The sequence below is a fragment of the Bidens hawaiensis genome, unplaced genomic scaffold (assembly GCF_021521415.1).
Source record: "Bidens hawaiensis isolate Kalapana, Puna unplaced genomic scaffold, B.hawaiensis_p1.1 tig00040035_1, whole genome shotgun sequence".
NCBI lineage: Eukaryota > Viridiplantae > Streptophyta > Magnoliopsida > Asterales > Asteraceae > Bidens > Bidens hawaiensis.
In genome coordinates, this window is record NW_027497051.1 from 144435 (window position 1) to 163541 (window position 19107).

At 34.0% G+C, this 19107-nt stretch overlaps 1 protein-coding gene across 1 annotated transcript; it reads left to right on the top strand.

Moving 5' to 3' along the window:
- Window positions 1–3992: 3992 nt before the first annotated feature.
- On the top strand, window positions 3993–19029 carry LOC143591760 (high mobility group B protein 3-like). Its single transcript, XM_077071870.1, has 8 exons — window positions 3993–4072; window positions 15121–15198; window positions 15282–15339; window positions 15412–15456; window positions 15546–15641; window positions 15699–15750; window positions 17721–17773; window positions 19021–19029. Exons 1-8 carry the CDS (start codon window positions 4008–4010, stop codon window positions 19027–19029), a joined length of 456 nt encoding a protein of 151 aa, XP_076927985.1. The 5' UTR covers window positions 3993–4007.
- Window positions 19030–19107: the final 78 nt, after the last annotated feature.

Consider the following 19107-nt stretch of genomic DNA (forward strand, 5'->3'; position numbering starts at 1 on the left):
TTCATCTGCCTGCCTGCACAGGAATCGAGATTTTGAAATTACTTACAAGGGAAGGGGGCGAAAGAATAGATTTACATCACATAACATAACACCATCCAATACAAAGTTAAGTTGCTCACCTGATCAAACTATTGAGGAATCCAATCGCCGGCCTGCCTTACAATTCCACTCTATCTCTGTGATTTGTGGCTCCGCTAAAAAAACAGATCCCCTCATTTTTCTTTTACACTATTTTTTACCCTTACAATTTGCAACCCTCTGCTTTTTAAATACATGCAATTTAGACCCTTGTTCCGTTAACATGTTATTAAAAATAATAACAAAACTGGACTAAATTGGGTATTAAAACTATGTTTATTCAAATACATAATTGATTCTCTTTACCTAACTCTACCGTTATATATCCCCTGTTTCAAAACCCTCCAACCTCATTTGAAGGTTGACAAACGTTCGGACCGGGTGTTCGGACATTGCCTGGGATTGAATTTTAGCGGGCTGGTAGGTATCACAACAGTGATCGGAATCGGTACCACGGCCTTCCTGATCAGCAGAAGGGATATGGACGTCGGTGGTGAAAGCTGCGTTTTGGGTTTCACCACAGGAACCATAACTGCAATTAACTCTTTTTTATATTTCATATATTTTTTTTAACCACCCTGGCTATCCCGGTAACCTAATGGCAAAAATGAACTCATACGCCCGCAATGATAGACAGTGCTGGGTAGCCGAAGCACATCGTCTTTCGTTCCGGGAAAACCCGTCACCTGAAGGCCTACAACGGAAAAATCGGATTGCAATCAGATTCAAACTTGAGACCTTGTTGTCTCCGGTCAAAATATTAACTTACATTCAATACTAGTTAAGCTAAAACTCATTAGTTTTTAATATTTCATATATTCCCTGCTTTTGAATATAACATTAAGGAGTAAAAATATACATATTTGTTTTTGTTAGAAAAAAAACAGGAGTTGGGTTAACCAACAAAAATAAAAGATATACACAAATATGATAAATGAAATACTTGAAGAGAGTATTCATAACTTTAACGGGAGTGATGTAACTAATAAGCTCCTTCTGGTAAATATTTTGACTTATTATACACTGTTAATATTAACATCATACTTTATATCTATTAATTAAAGTTTCGTGTTTGTGACTGTTTGTTTTTTAAGACAAAAACCGTCTGCAATCTTATTTCATCTGATTTTATGTCTGCAACTGAAGATGTGGTCTGAAGGTCTGCAATCTGAAAATATAATACTGTTTGTTTTATAAACTAGATATCGTCTGCATAAGCTAAAAATTAGTTACCTATAAACTAGATATTGTCTGTATAAACTGAACGGTGGTGGTGGGCGATGGGGTGGTGGTGATGGACAGTTGTGGTTAGTGTGGACGGTGGGTGGTGGTGGTAGTGGATGATGGTTGTGGCCGACGGTGGTGATGGACGGTGGTGGTGGCAGACAGTGGGTGGTGGCGGGGCGGTGGTGGTAACGGACGGTGGTGGTGGGTGGTGGTGGTGACGGACGGTGGTGGTGGTGGGTGGTGGACCGTGGTGGTGGTGGCAGACAGTGGTGATGGTGGTGGGTGGTAGACGGTAGTGGTGGCGGACGTTGGTGGTGGGTGGTGGCGGCGGACGACGGTGGGTGGTGGTGGTGGGTGGTGGACCGTGGTGGTGGCGGATAGTGATGGTGGTGGGCGGTGGACGGTGGTGGTGGCGGACGGCGGGTGGTGGACCGTGGTGGTGGTGGTGGTGGTAACGGACGGTGGTGGTAACGGACGGTGGTGGTGGGTGGTGGTGGTGACGGACGGTGGTGGTGGTGGGTGGTGGACCGTGGTGGTGGTGGCAGACAGTGGTGATGGTGGTGGGTGGTAGACGGTAGTGGTGGCGGACGTTGGTGGTGGGTGGTGGCGGCGGACGACGGTGGGTGGTGGTGGTGGGTGGTGGACCGTGGTGGTGGCGGATAGTGATGGTGGTGGGCGGTGGACGGTGGTGGTGGCGGACGGCGGGTGGTGGTGGTGGGTGATGGTGGCGGCAAACGGTGGGTGGTGGTGGTGGTGGTGGCTCATGATGGGTGGTGGTAGTGTTGGACATTGGGTGTTGGTAGGATGTGAAAAAAGTGTGAAGAGAAGAAGTTAAACAATAGCTTATTTATTAAGACCATAAAAACAGTTTTCAGATCTTTTTTTTCTAAAAAAACAAACAATCTGCAGACGTAAGCCTTGCAAACCTTTTAAGCAAAAACAAATAGAACCTAAGTAAACCAATAAGCCCGAAAACAATCATGAAAATGCATTTTTTTTCTTACTTAGTTCAGTCAGCATCACGGAATTACATTAATGTAAGAAAACTAGTCCCAGACTTGCATCCATTAAACTGGGAGAACTCAAGGTGCGATTCTTCGTAATAAAGAATGCTTTTTTAGTTTTTTATAGATTTGTTTTTCTTTTGGGTCTAGAATGGTCATGAAGTTAAATTGGTAATTTATTATAAGTATAATATAAATTAGAATGTTGGTGCCGCTAGAAGGTGATTGAACCACTTGGCGACTTATGGTTGACCGGGTAATTAATTTTTAATTTTTTTGTTTTGTATTTTGGTCAAGTAATTTAATTAATTTTTTTGTTTTAAATTTGATAATAAAATGGTTAAGATCTGGTACATGTTACAGACCTAATAGGTACCGATCAAATAATGGTCCAGTCTGTAACGAACCTTACCTGCACCGACCGAATTATACTCTTATCTGTAACAAACCTAACTGATACCGACTGAATTTACGGTTGAGCATTGACAAATATATTTTTTGGGTATAGTTTCAGTGTTGTTTATTTGATTGACCGTTGGGTTTTCATATGGTACAATACGAACCTAACCAATATCAACTTAATTAAGGCCCGGTCTTTATGTCTACCAGTTTGTCTTGATAGCCAATACTGTTAATCTGGCAGAATTTGCGCCGGTTTGCAAGCCATTGGAACATGTTTTTTTTTGTTTTAAATTATGTTATTCTTTTGGGGCTTACTAATTTATATCAACGATTTAGTGCCAATACCGTTAATATGAACTGAATTTGTGTCAGGTCGTCGTTGCAACGCAAGTGTTTGTTTTTAATATATTAATTTGTTTTATTTAGGCGTTAATGAAATTATCTTTTGGTTAGTTTTGGTCTTGTAATCTAATACCAACAAAACTCGCGTCGGTTAACTGTAGAAACACGTGTGTTTTTTAGATATGTGAATGTGTTGTATTTTAGCTTTAATGAATTGATTTTTTTTTGTTTTGTTCCTATTTCGTACCCTAATATCGATCGAATTTGTGTTGACTCGGAGCAGCACAACATGGATAAAACCAACCAATTACAAGTCGTCTTAAATATGTTTTTTAATTATAACCTATACCATCGACATTCATATTCAGTGAGTTTACTATTTTTGGTTTATTATCATTACCCGTATGAACCTAACTAGAATTCGCATCGTTGCGCCGGTTATTACCTAGTTGGAACTAAAAATGTAATTTAGACTAGCTATTAAAAAGTAGAAAAGACAGAAAATGAAAGTCAACAGGCTGGTCCGGTCACTCAATCACTGTTGTGCTTGATTCCAACACACACAAACTAACTCCTTTCTTTCTTGCCTGATACTCCTTTCACTCAACACTAAATAATCTCTTCGATCTCTAATTACAATAAGCAAGCAGGTAAGCTATCTTCTTTCTTTTCAGATCTGTTTTACTTACATCATCCATCATCTCTTTTTTTTTTCCGCTTAATTTTATACTCCAAGATCACTAATTCTGCTGCTGCATTCGGCCATACTCCTGTTTTATTTATGTCCAGTTTTGCTGATTTCAATTTCCTTGTTTTAGTTCCAAAGGAATTGAGATTGTTTTGTAGCTTGTATCTTTTACTGCGTGGACTTGTCATCTTTATTTGTCTTGCAAAATCATAACATAATACACTACACTATTATTATTATTATTCTTATTATTTGGATTTGTAGATATGAAGGGTGCCAAGGGTGAAGGGGCTGCTGCAAAAAGAGACGCCTTGAAGCCTGTTGATGACAAGTTACTTAGTTTCTTGTTTGTTTGCTTGCCTGCTACATGTTGAAAATTAAATAGAAATGTGTGTGAATAAATGTCGCAAAGGTTAAAGTTGTAAAATCTTGTCTCACATCGGATATGAAACAAAATGAGAAATAGTTTATAAGATGCAATCTTCACTACTCATTTGAAAATTTGTGATGTGTTTTACTACAACTCCTATCCGCGCACAGGGGGTGCAAAATTGGGTTTCTGGTTTGGTAAATGTGTTTGAGAATTTCGTATGGTCAAACGATTTAATGATAATTATTCTCTTAATGATAATGATTATTATTATTGATTTCGGTTTCAAAAGTCTCACTAATAATCATTATTCTGTTTTATTACAATCATTATGAGGTTTGATCTTATGTTATGACTTTCTGGCTATAAAACCAATTCAAATGCTTCAGTCAAAGATGGAAAAAAAACACACAACTCTCTCTTCCTCTTTGCTACAACATCTTACGATTTCATTTCAGACAAGTGATCAAGTCCGGCAGTCCGCTACTGCTTCGAACCGGAGTACCCTGGGAACAGATCGCGAATCTGTTTAAGGGAATTGTGTCAAACACAAGCCCGGTTCACTGTTATCATTTATTGTTTCTATTTTATTATTTCCGGTTCTAATACAGGAATACCAACAAACTTAAACAGATTACTAATTGTTCCTATGTCTTTCGTTTTAGAATGGAATCCTAGGCATGATCACTGTAGTTTTGTCGTCTCCGCGATCATTGCTTCTGTTGTTGCTGTCACAACCAGTTTGGTTGCACCATTGCCTAATGCAGTTACGTCTCATGCTGAGAAACCGAAAAAATTCACCGGTGTGAATTTTAAAAAGTGGCAGCAAAAGATATTCTTTTATCTGACCACGTTGAACCTAGCGAGGTTCTTGACTGAAACCGTCTCCCATGTTGATAAAGGGGAAATGGATGCTCATTCAGTGAGCGCGGTTCAGGCTTGGAATCATTCGGATTTCTTATGCCGGAATTATGTTTTGAATGGTATGGTGGATGCATTGTACAATGTGTAATGCAAGGCCAAGACTTCCAAAGAATTATGGGAGTCTTTGGACCGCAAATACAAAACAAAAGATGTCGGTGTTAAAAAGTTCACGGTGGCTAAATTCTTGGACTTTAAAATGGGAAAGACTCCAACCTTGGTCCTAAGGGGAGAATTTAAAAAAATAATAATAAATAAATAAATAATAATAATATTAATAATAAAATAAAGTTCTAAGAAACGTGTTACAATTGTGGAAAGCAAGGCCATAGGACCAATGAGTGTAAGCTTCCAAAAAATGAAAATGCTCGACAAGTAAATATGGTTCGTGAGGTTGATAACCTCTCGATTATGGTCACCAAAGTTAACTTGTGTCGAAGCAAAACAAATAAGATCGTCATTCGAAAAGATTGAACGATTCACCGAACCACTCGAGATGATCTACACTGATGTGTGTGATCTAAAGCAATTCCTACTCGTGGTGGGAGTAAGTACTTCATCACGTTTATTGATGATAGTTCAAGGTATTGCTATGTGTACTTATTTAAGAGTAAGGATGAGGCTATTGATAAGTTTATCTTATTCAAAGCCGAAGTTGAGAATCAACTAAATCGGAGAAAAAAACAATAAGGAGTGACCGAGGAGGTGAATATGTTTCACCTTTTGTTGATTTCTGTGAAAAAGATGGAATCATACATGAACTCGCGCCTCCTTAATCCCCTCAACCAAATGGCATAGCGGAATGCAAGAACCACACTTTGAAAGAAATGATGAATGCCATGATGATAAGTTCTGGTATAAGCTAAGAATGTAGGGGGAAACAATCTTATCGGCGAATTATGTCTTAAACATGATACCCAATAAGAAGAAAGATGTAACTCCATACGAATTATGGACGGGAAATAAACCATCATATAAATACTTGCGAGTATGGGGGTGCCTAGCCAAGGTAGTAGTAACATCACCGAAATGGCTACTAATAGGACCCAAAACAGTGGATTGTATATTTATAAGATACACTCGTCCTGGTGGTGCATTTCGTTTTCTTGTGCATGATTCCAAGAACCCTAGAATAAACAAAGGCACCATACTAGAATCAAAAGATGCATCATGGTTTGAACATATGTTCCCATGCTTGGGTAAAAGAAAATCGAGTTGTTTTTTAGACCGGCTAAGGAAATTGTTCTAGAAAACGAGGGTACAAGAGATGAACTTCGAGAACAATCCAAAATAGAGGAAGTTGAAATTAGAAAGAGTAAACGGGAAAGGATTGAAAAATCCTTCGGCTCTGACTTCCTTACCTACATGGTAGAAGTGGAACCTCAAACGTACCAACAAACTTAATGATAATTATTATTAGTAATTTCAGTTTTAAATGTTGCACTAATGATCATTATTCTGTTTTATTACACTTTAATGATCATTATGACGTTTGTTATAATTATTATGATAATTACTATGTATCATTATTACGTTTGTTATGTTTTTCAAATGTTGCACTAATAATCATTATTCTATTTTATTACACTTTAATAATCATTATGACGTTTGTTATGATTTTTATGATAATTACTAAGTATCATTATGATGTTTGTTATGATTTCAAATATTGCACTAATGATCATTATTCTGTTTTATTACACTTTAATGATCATTATGACGTTTGTTATTATTTTATGATAAATACTAAGTATCATTGGCAACAAAGGTGAGACAGATTCTATCTTACAAAATCATACTTGGGAACTAGTGGATCTTCCTCAAGGATGTAAACCACTAGGATATCGATAGATCTTCAAGAAGAAGTTGAAACCAGATGGCACCATCGATAAGTATAAGGCAAGGTTGGTGATCAAAGGATATAAACAACGAGAAGGTTTAGATTATTTTGACACATATTCGCCGGTTACGCGAATAACCTCCATCAGGTTGGTGCTGGCCATTGCCGCCATTAGAAATCTGGAAGTTCATCAAATGGATGTGAAAACAGCTTTCTTGAATGGAAATCTGGAGAAAGAGATTTACATGAAACAACCTGAAGGTTTCATAGCCATTGGGCAAGAAAAGAAAGTTTACAAACTTGTAAAATCCTTGTATGGATTGAAACAAGCTCCAAAACAATGGAATCAAAAGTTTGATCATTTCATGCTTGATGACAGGTTCAAAATCAATGAATGTGACAAATGTGTACATGTGAAGGACACATCAGATGGATATGTCATTCTGTGTCTATACGTAGATGATATGCTCATTGCTGGAAGCGATGACAAAATCATAACGTCCACAAAGAACATGTTAAAGGCAAGATTTGGCATGAAAGACATGGGTTTTGCGGATGTGATTTTGGGAGTTAAAATCACACAAACCCAAAGTGGACTTGTTTTAAGTCAAGCCCATTGTGTGAAAAAAATTCTTGAGAAGTTTAATGCTAATGACTCTAATGTAGCTAGAACTCCCATTGACACGAGTCAACATCTAGCTAAGAATAGAGGTGAACCCGTTAACCAATTGGAATACTCAAGAATTATCGGCAGCTTGATGTATCTTATGAGTTGTACTAGACTAGACTTAGCATATGCTGTGAGCAAGCTAAGTAGATACACGAGCAACCCAGGTTCAATTCATTGGAACTGTGTGATTCGGTTGCTTCGCTACCTAAGATACACTCGGAAATATGGGTTGCATTATAACAGATATCCGGCAGTTATCGAAAGACACTGTGATGTAAATTGGATATCTGACACGAATGATTCCAGAGCAACAAGTGGGTATGTATTCACACTTGGAGGTGCTGCTATATCGTGGAAATCGTCTAAGCAAACAGTTATAGCTAGATCCACGATGGAATCAGAATCCATCGCCCTAGATAAATCGGGCGAAGAGGCAGAATGGTTACGTCAATTTGTTGAGGGTATACCAAGATGGCCTAAGCCGGCATCAGCCATTTGTATACATTGTGATAGCCAATCGGAAATTGGCAGAGCTCATAGCACAATGTATAATGGTAAGAACAGACATATTAGACGTAGACATAATACGATACGACAACTAATCTTTACTGGAATTATCACTGTTGACTACGTGAAGTCAAAGGATAATATTGTGGATCCGTTAACAAAAGGCCTAAGTAGAGAGTTAGTTCAGAAGTCGTCCATGGGAATGGGACTAAAGCCCTTGAAAAATTAAAGGTTCATACGAAGGAAACCTAACTCAACAGATTGGAGATCCCAAGAATTGAGTTCAATAGGAAAACCTAATTGTATGAATTAATGAGGTCACTGTGTGTCACACCCCGACCAAAGGCGGTGGAACATGCCGAGGTGTAACGATTGTCCATAAGCACATGACACTAATTAAAGTGACAGCATTTAATAAACTCTTTTCATTTCACAACACCGAAAATGTCACATAACAATTATCCATAAAATAACCATAAACAAGATATCACAAAATATGGAAAATTTGATATTGTTCATTTTTACTAATATCCTAAGGTCTTTGATGTCGTTTTCTTCACAATCATAAATCAACCAAGATGCAAACCTGCAACATTTCATAAAATAAAGTTTGTCAACACAAAGGTTGGTGAGCAATTCATAAGTTTAATCATATTAGTATATAATAAAGATAGCCACAAAACTTGCATACGAAACGATAAATAAAAGTGGTAATTTGGATAAATAGATATCGCTAAACACATTAGCGACACCTAGCTATAAGGGGATGCCAAATAGTCTAGGATTTTATAGTTATCGTTAATTGCATTACGTTAACGACACCTTGCTATAAAGGGATGCCAAATAGTCTAGGATTTTATAGTTCCACCAACCAAAAGCGATAAACACATAGGCATATAAGCATAGAACACCAAATCGAGCAATTATTTAGGTAAAGTATACAACTACGTTTGTGGTTTAAGATTCAAATATAAAGCATTTTGTTGAATAAGTATGAAATGTCACCCCCAAAATAAAAGATGGAAAATGGGGTATGAAGTACTCACCTTCAAGTAGTAAACTTGAAAGATGATAATTTGGAGATTTGTCGGAACGACGAGTTTAACTCACAATGCCTAAAAAGAAAAGAAGTCTTGAATTTAGAAAGGTTGTCTTGAAGGTCTTTAAACAAAATAAATGTTGAGAAATGTAAATAATTAAAGTTCAAGGTTTAAAATGTAACTATTTAAGAATTTATAATAATAACCATTTGAAAATGTAAGTTTGCTCGAAACCGGGTTAAAGTATCTAACCTTAATATTTACTCAACCTATGTTAAGTAATAAGGTGGGTAAAATGCAAGAATGCAAATCCCTTTGGAATAAAGATACTAAAACGGTTTTTTTTATCGAGTGTTCGGGTTGTCGGTTCGGGTCTTGATAATTGGTCAAACCCAAAGTCAACTTTCCAAAATATTGAATGTTATGAGATAGCTCAATAAAATTTAATAAGACTTAACCAAGTATGTAGTTCCATTGTTTTAAAACTAACAACGCACGTTAAGCGAGTGTTCGGTTTTGTCGGTCTAAACTTTGTTATGAGATCAAGTTGGATCCAACATTTCCAAGTACTTAAGAAAATATTTAAAAATCAATTTGTAACTATTTTTAAAGAAATATACAAGTCTTGATGGCTAAAAAAAACACACTTATGTGTCTTAAGCGAGTAAGAATCAGTTTGGTTTCCACATGTCCTAACACTAAAGAACTTGTATAATAATGTACAAATAAAAAAAATACTTTAAGTTTTACAACCAAAAGTTAACAATAAAGTCTTTAAACAAAAGTTCGGTTTTCGGTTCGGATCATGTTTCGGGTTAAGATCCTTCGGGTTAAGATCGAGGTAAGATTCTACAAACCCATAACCATAGAATTTGTAAAAATGATTTTAGAAACTTAGATCTAACAATAAGTATGTTTAAACAATTATTTAACAAAACTAGTAACAAAGTTCGGTTTATGGTTTAGAGTTATTTACTGTTAAACCGAAGCATAGACTCTTAAAAACCCATAACCATGGAACTTGTAAACATGACCAACAAACAAAAATAAGCAAGATTAATATGTATGAACAAGTTATATAGATGTATATATATCAAGGACACGAAGTCCTCCATGAAGCCTTGCCTTGTGAGGTCCGAAACCTCACCGACCGGAATCGGAGAAGTAACTACCAAAGGTAAACAAGGGGTGTATATTATATATATGTTGCAAAACCATAAACAAGTATTAATAAGGCTACATAAACTAATTAAGATGAAAGACTAAAAACCTTCAAGAACACTTAAGAAGATAACCTTTAATCTTTAATGTTTGAGAGAGTTTTTTTTTTGGAGTTGTAGCAAGGGAAAATGAAGAGGAAAAGTGGTGTATATATAGGGTAATGTTGATGGTCAAATATGGGTGTGAGACACAAGAGTTTTCATGCAAAATGGATCAAGACAAAAACACAAAACAAAAAAATAATAATAATAATAAAAATAAATAAATAAAAAATAAAAATAAAGGTAGGATGTTTTCAAGACCCAACAAGTGTGAAACAATATTGTAACACAAATCCATCATTTTGATTATAACATAAGCTTCGGTTTACAAATCGGGTCGGTTTACATAATAAACAAATACAAAAACGAATACAAACAAGACCCGAAATTGACGAATGTCACACTGTGGGGGGAATAACCCTACGTATTTAAAAGGTAGTTTACTACATGGTTGGTAAATTTCCTAGTCCATTCCTAAAAGTGACAAGTATGAGGCTAAGCCTATGGCTTTTAATGATTCGACTAAGGTAATCATACATGGTGAATCACCTTTGTGAGAGAGAAGTGGGGTCGCTTCGAAGGGTATTGTTGGGGCACAATACTTAATAGCTCTTATAGAACCAGGCTCATGTTCATGACCATAACGAACATAACTATGAGGACTTGACTTTGTCAGGGAGAGTCTTGTGTAAAGTGTATTGTCGTCTACACAAACGACAGATGAGTTCAAAGACTTCACTGTTTACTCAGAGTCAGTGGGCTAAGTGCGCTTCATAAGCAAAGGTTCAAAGAGTAACATCTACCTATTGTATACAAGATTCAACTGCTGAAATATAATCGGAATGATGTTGTTTCGACCTCCATTCATGTGGGTGATTGTTGGAAAATTAAATAGAAGTGTGCGTGAATGAATGTCTCAAAAGTTAAAGTTGTAAAACCTTGTCCCACATCGGATGTGGAACAAAATGAGAAGTAATTTATAAGATGCAATCTTCACTACTCATTTGAAAATTTGTGATGTGTTTTACTACAACTTCTACTCGCGCGCAGGGGGGGTGCAAAATTGGGTTTCCAGTTTTGCATTTGTTTTCGAGAATTTCGTAACTGAAGTTGGTCAAACGAATTAATGATAGTTATTCTCTTAATGATTATTATTATTATTAATTTCGTAACTGAAGTTGGTCAAACGATTTAATGATAATTATTCTCTTAATGATTATTATTATTGATTTCGGTTTCAAAAGTCTCACTAATGATCATTATTCTGTTTTATTAAACTTTAATGATCATTATAAGGTTTGATCTTATGTTATGACTTTCTTGCTATAAAACCAATTCAAATGCTTCAGTCAAATATGGAAAAAAAAACACACACAACTCTCTCTTCCTCTCTGCTGCAACATCTTACGATTTTGTTTCAGACAAGCGATCAAGTCCGGCAGTCCGCTACTGCTTCGAACCGGAGTACCCCGGGAACAGACCGCGAATCAGTTTAAGGGAATTGTGTCAAACACAAGCCCGGTTCCCTGTTATCATTTATTGTTTCTATTTTATTATTTCTGGTTCTAATACATGAATACCAACACTACATATCATATATAAAGATTTGATTTGATTGTTCTAGATCAGTAATTAAGATCATGGAAAGCCTATATATATATACATATATATATATATAGGCTAAGTATAAAATGAAAACCCACTTGAGTTGTGAATACTTTAGATACCCATTCTCGACCACATGTTTTTAATTAATGTTTAAATCTTGTGGTCCACAATTAAAATGAATAAAAAATGTAAATATAAATATAACCTTTTCTCTCTCCTGAAAAGATATATAAAAATTAGTAAAAAAATGTTAAAAAATAGCAAAACATTTTTTTTTTGATGTTTCGATGTTTTGTATTAAATGTTACAACATATATTACATGTAATGAAAAAAAAACGATGTTACATAGGGTTTTCGCGGGTTTTCACAACTCAAATGGGTTTTCATTTTAACCTTACCACATATATATATATATATAGGGGAGATTTCAATTAAGAACCCCTTTGAGTTTTAAGAACTCGAAAAAACTCAGTGTAACGATTTTTTTTCGATTTTTTTTACACATACGTAATATATGTAAGTTACATACACGTAAAAAAATTACATAATTTTTTACGCACCGAGTCGACTTTTTACACATGTGTAACGGACGTAAAAGTTAGTGTGACCACTTACATATTTATTCTCTCTCCTACTTTGACTTTTTTGCCAGATTTAATCTCAATCACATATTCCAATCCATTTAATTAAATGTGTGGCCTAGAATTGAGTTCTTAAGTTCTTAAAACTCAACATGGTTCTCAAAATATTCCTCCCCTATATATATATATATACTAGGATAATAACCCGTGGTACACACGGGTGAAAAACATATCAACAAACAATATAAAATATTAGCAACATATTCAATCAACACAAATATTTGGCATAAGTATTTTAGCTTCAAATATTACAAAAGATGTTAAACCATGTCTATAACATAAAAAGAAAATACTTTATAAATAAACAATGCAGTGAATAAGAAATAATATAACATAAATGAACCATTAGACCTGAAAAAAATAAAAAACACATATTAGTAACAAATTTTGTAATATTAATTGAAAACTAAGCTTACAAATACATACCAGGTTTAAACTTTATAACATTAAGTTTTCGAAAATCTCCTTGTAAACAACGTTTGTAGTTTTGGTTGTAAGCTGTGATTCTTTGTCGAGTATGACTAACTTAATACCGACTCTACTCTTCACTCTTGACAAAGCTACATAAAATCTTGTAGCAGCCGATTATACTGTTAATATGCTTAATTATATAATAAAGTCCAAATTAAAAATCTTGTAGCAGCTAATTATATTGTTAATATGCTTTTGGTGAATTGAAAATTTTTAAATATCCAAATACATGAAACATCCAATTATATAATATTCATTGTTAATTATATAAATATCTAATTATAGTTAATTATATAATATTTATTGTCAATATATAACTAATTGAATAACTTAAATTGCAGTCAAACAATATGTGCTTTAAAGTTAAATAGACTAAACGACACATAACGTCTAAGATCATTTGGGATTTAGGGTTTGTATGCCAAATTTGGGCACTTGATTAGAAGTTTGATATAAAATGGCTTTAAATTATATTTATAGACTAACAATTATAAACAGACGACTGATTACGAATTATATTAATTTCAAACTTCGTAACTATTTTAAAATATGACGAAGCAATAAATAACTATCGATGTTGTTAATTTGTGATTAACGGTTTCAATAATTTTGACACTTAAAAGTTACACAACAACAATATTAAGTTATATGAACAGAAATCAGCTCATAAACGTTTCACTTAATTTAAACGATGATTATAATAATGAGTTTTTTTAAGACCTAAATGACTGGTTTAGAATAAAGAAAAAAAATAAACAAATTTTTGGATTTTCAAACAAAACTGGATTTGTAAGTTTATCTAACATTTATTTAGTGATGATAATTCGTTTTATAATAACAATAAAGTGTTATAATAATAATAATAATAATAATGTGTTAAAAGTAAAAAAAAACTAACAAACTGCTTTTTAAGAGACTCGAACATGAGTCTGGATCGGTTTGGAACTTTGTATGTAACCCGCAAACCAATTGGACTACAATAAGATTTTTTTTTTAAGGATTGGTTCTGATTAATTATAAACACAACTTAAGTTTTATCCCCAAATCCATATAAACCCTAGAACTATAAATCACAAATTGATCAAGTAAATACCTCTGCCAATCTAAATTGACAGCGGCTTTGTACCTGCAGATAAAACCGAACATGAATCACAATTAAATTACCCATGTGTTTATTGGATTGAAGGAGATTAGCTTGGTCGGAGTACCGGAGTTAGAAGAGCTTGAGTCCGTTCGCAGAACGAAAGCTTAGAAGAAATTGAGAGCATATGCGAGTGCGAAAGGATCACGAGATGGTTCTACGATTTTATACAGAGCTAAAAGCCACGTTACAATCAGTTTGGTCAACCCACAATTTTCGCTCCGTTAATTGGAGGCTTAAAACACTGAATTGAATTTCAATCATGGTGGTGAAATGCTCGGTTTGAAGTTACGAGTCAAATGGTCTCATCAATTGGCCGTTTTAAGTCTTAATTCGGTGTTAAATACTTGCCGGAAAAGCGCCGATATGTGGCCGGACTTCTTGGTTGAGATGACAACGTAACAGGAGGTTTACTCCAAGTTTATTAAATTTTGCACAAAAGTCCTTCAACTTTATTAGCATTTAAAACTATTATTTACAAAATTGGTACTTTAACTTTCATAAAACAAAAATATAATAATAAAATATCATACCTTTATAACTTTAATAAGTTATATGAACTCGGAAATAAAAATCCAAAATGGGTCGGGTTTCGGGTTCGGAATTTGACGAATGTCACATTAGGGTTGAGAGGATGATAACAAATGGCTTCAACTGGGTATCGGGTTATAGAAATAAAATGGGTCGCGTGGTTTTAGATTTTGTTTATTAAAATTTTATTGTGAATATGTGGAAATTAAATTTATGAAAGGTTGATGACATGAAAGTCTATGTGAATAACCTAGGTGAAGGACATGTAGACAAAATTGTGTTGCTTTAATATATTAGTTATATATATATATATATATATATATATATATATATATATATTGCAGCCTATATTATTATTAGATTAATTATGTTTCAGAAAAGTAGGCAAGAAAAAGGCTCCAGCTAAAGATCCAAACAAGCCCAAAAGACCTCCAAGTGCTTTCTTTGTTTTCCTGTATGCGTGCGTTCATTCAACTTATAATAATTTCTTATTCTCATTCATTTTATATGCTGATTTGGGTCCTCTTGTTTTTTCAGTGAGGAGTTTAGGAAGACATTCAGGAAAGAAAATCCTAATGTCAAGGCTGTCTCAGCAGTAATTAAGTCAACTCAAGTATTATTACTGAGTTCGTTCTTGGTGTTACATTTTATTTTCTAACTTTTCTACGTTGGGAAAGCTGGGGGAGAGAAATGGAAATCCATGAGTGCGGCTGTAAGTCATACCTAGTTTCTATTGTAATTTATTTAATTAATATAAATCAACTTTGTTATATATGAAAATGACTACTGATTTTGATTTAGGAAAAGACTCCTTATGAAGCCAAGGCTGCAAAAAGGAAGACCGAGTATGAGAAAGTTATGAAAGCGTACAATAAGAAACAGGTTTGTGCATTTCTTGTAAATTGCTGCATTGTGAATGAAATGTTTGATGGATTTTGTATGTTTAGATAGGAGACTGTTGAGGAGGAGGAATCTGATAAGTCCAAGTCCCAAGTAGACGAGGAAGGTATTTGATTTAAATGATCTTCATTGGTTCACATATAATTAATTATATGTACTACTTGATAGTGTGATATCTTTTTAATCATGATTCACATTCAAACACATTATGAGCAGGAGGATGAAGCAGAAGAAGAAGAAGACGTGGATTGAAATAGATACGTGGTTTGATGACACGGGAGATGTCAGAACAAATGTATGCATTGCATAATGGAAACATGCATGTTTGGTATTTACAGTTGACTTGGGATTGTGCTTTAGTGTAAAAGCTTGACAATTTGATTTAATTTCAACTTTCAAATGCATGTTTTTATTTAATTGCAGTGGTTTAGTGTTTTTCTTTTTTTTTAATCTTTGTAGTTGGCATGTTTGGTGATCCATGCTTGAGGAATTGAAATTGAATTTCGTGTTCACTACACTTTTGAGAGATATTTAAATCATTATTATGAGTTATATATATTAATAAATCTAAATTGTTGGACCCTGATAAATAACAGATTTTTGAAGTGTGTCATGTTTATGTAAACCATGTGGAGCTGTTCTTCATGTCCCCAAACCCAACTTTGAGTTGTCAACATCAAAGTAGACCGTTTTATAGTTGTTACAGATCTAAATGTATCCGCATGTATGTGTGCGAATATCATGTAGAGAGGTGTGTATGCGTTGCTTGAGGCTTTGAGCTTAAACCCAATTAAAATGAAATTCTGGCTTTATGGATTTCGAAAACCATTCGTTTTTAGTTGTTTTGTATGGGATTGATTCAGTAATGGGTTTGCTTTGACTTTTACATTTAGGGGCTTAAAAATATTGGGGACTAAAAACATTTGATCCAACATAATAAATTTGGTGTTGAAAATAATAAAATACTAATACAATTCAATGATTTAATAAAAGTATTATAATTAAACCTGAGATCATACTAATAAAATCTCATTCATCATCAGTACCTATTCCACGATGAATAAACAAAGACTCACCTTTAAGTCAAATAAACAATTAGGATTTATATATTCAAATTATAAAAAATCAAAAGAATTTTCGAAGGCGAGATTGGAATATTTAGTATGAATCACGACTATATTTATTTCTAAAGATTTGCTGACTTCTTTTATGGGATCTCCAAGTCTAACTCTATGTCCACACCATATGAGATCTAAGCAAATTTAAGAAGAAACGCATAATAAATTTCTTTATGATATTTTTTCTTAACAAGGTTTTTATATAAGAAAAACATTGTTATAAAACTCTACATTAAACATATAACAAAAACTTTTATTTAACCTTTTTTTCATATATATAACTAATTCTTAACTTGATTGTTATGGTTGTGAGTGAGGGTGGGTGATGATATGGATGGTGCAATGAACACCATGTGGCACACCACCCCCCTTATCACTCGCTTTTGCGCGATGAGCATGCATCGTGGTCATCATCCCGCTCATCACTCATTTTTTTTTGTGTCGGGTTGTACCTTATCTAATTGTGTTTAAAAAAAGTGGGTAGAATTGAATGATAGATGAAGTGGTGATATGATACAGTAGCAACAAGTGATAGTGATGGGTAGAACACATAGTTTTATATTTATGTTTAATATTCTTTATTTAGATATATCTTAACCATATTTAATTTGTTGATTGAAATGCTTTGTATTATAGAAGAAGCCTTTAGTAAGAAGCTCATAACAAGATAATTTCAAGTTCGCTACGAAGGGGAAAAACCAAAATTAAAATTACATCATGTTTACCTATTACCATTCAAGTATTATACAATTCTGATAGGAATTGATCATTCAAATAAGTTACTCGTTTGTGTACATGCGAGTGTGCATAAAAATAGTGAAAGCCCGTGAAAATAACAATTGTAACACCCTTTTACATAATTCATGTTTTATTTATAATTTATATTCATTCAATCAATCAATCATAACCACTAAGAAGGTTTTAAATGAATACACATGTTACTTCTATAATGGGACAGATACTACATCTAGCGAGACCCCTGACTCTAAGAACATAAAAAACAAAGATGAGGTAATTATAAATAGATGCACACAGGACATAACACTTAACAACACAAAAACAAACTATCAGCAAAAGATAAATAGATAAGAAGACATACATAAACACATATAAATGAAAAACCAAAGAATTTTCATATCCCAAACCACCACTTAGGTCTATGATCACTCCCCTACACCCAGGGCCGGCTTCGAGAAAGCAAAAAAAAATTTGGGCCGAAGGTGAAAATTTGAGCCGTAAGTAAAAAGAGTATTTTGTTGAGTTTAAACAATTTAATTTTGATATGGATTTACTTGATTATAAATTAGGCTGTGTGAAAAACTTTTGTATAAAAGTAGGATTAAACATGTCTAAAATGATACTAGAACACATAACCTTTTGGTTGATAGTAATACTCATTTACCACTAGACCAAGCTAGTGGTTATGTAATTGAATTTAAACACTAAATATACATATTGTTGTAATAAAAATACATAAAATTTAAAAAAAAAAAAATTCCGACCTAGCTGTTGTCGGGCTTGTGGTGGTCGACCACCCCGCCACACCTTATGGTCGGCGCTGCCTACACCTAGAAGTGGTATACTCTCCTAATGCGTATAAGTAAAATCCTTTGATCAAACTTAATATTTCAAACATGTAAGAGTATTCTCATCCTATCCTCTATCTCTAAATTAAAAATTACAATAAAACTTACTATATTTTCTCTCTTCATTTTAATTAAATAATACTTTTTATACCTTTTATTATTACCTTTTCTCTTTCATTCACTCACAATCACTTTCAAAATATATTAAAAAATTATATGGAATAAACAGTAACTTTTCAAATATACAAAAAAATCACTACTTTTTATAAAATATAAAAACTCTTCACTCATGACACCCTGAATCACTCTCTAGATTAAAAAAACACCCCTCACACATAATAAGGCGTTGGATGAGAATGCTCTAAAAACTTCACATTAAAGGCTCTATATCAACAATTTCTATTATATAGAGGAAAAACATGGAAAACAACTAAAACACACTACATTGAAATCTCAAGAAAAATTATAAAAAGAAAACTATAATACGCCTCTACATTTGAAGGCTTTTATATTCAACCTCTATATTATGTGAGTACGATTAAGAGAAAAATTAATAAAATAATGGAGAGAGAGAGTGTTGGGTGTGAGAGACTTTTTTAAAACTAAACAAGATTGAAAGAAAAGTGTGACAATAGTGTTTCTGTTTATCTAATTAAATGTATGCTTAAACAGTTTGCGTAAGTTGGGTACATATATATTTGATTGATATGACATAAGGAACCAACCATTGAATTTAGTGGAAGACTTTGAAATTGGCAC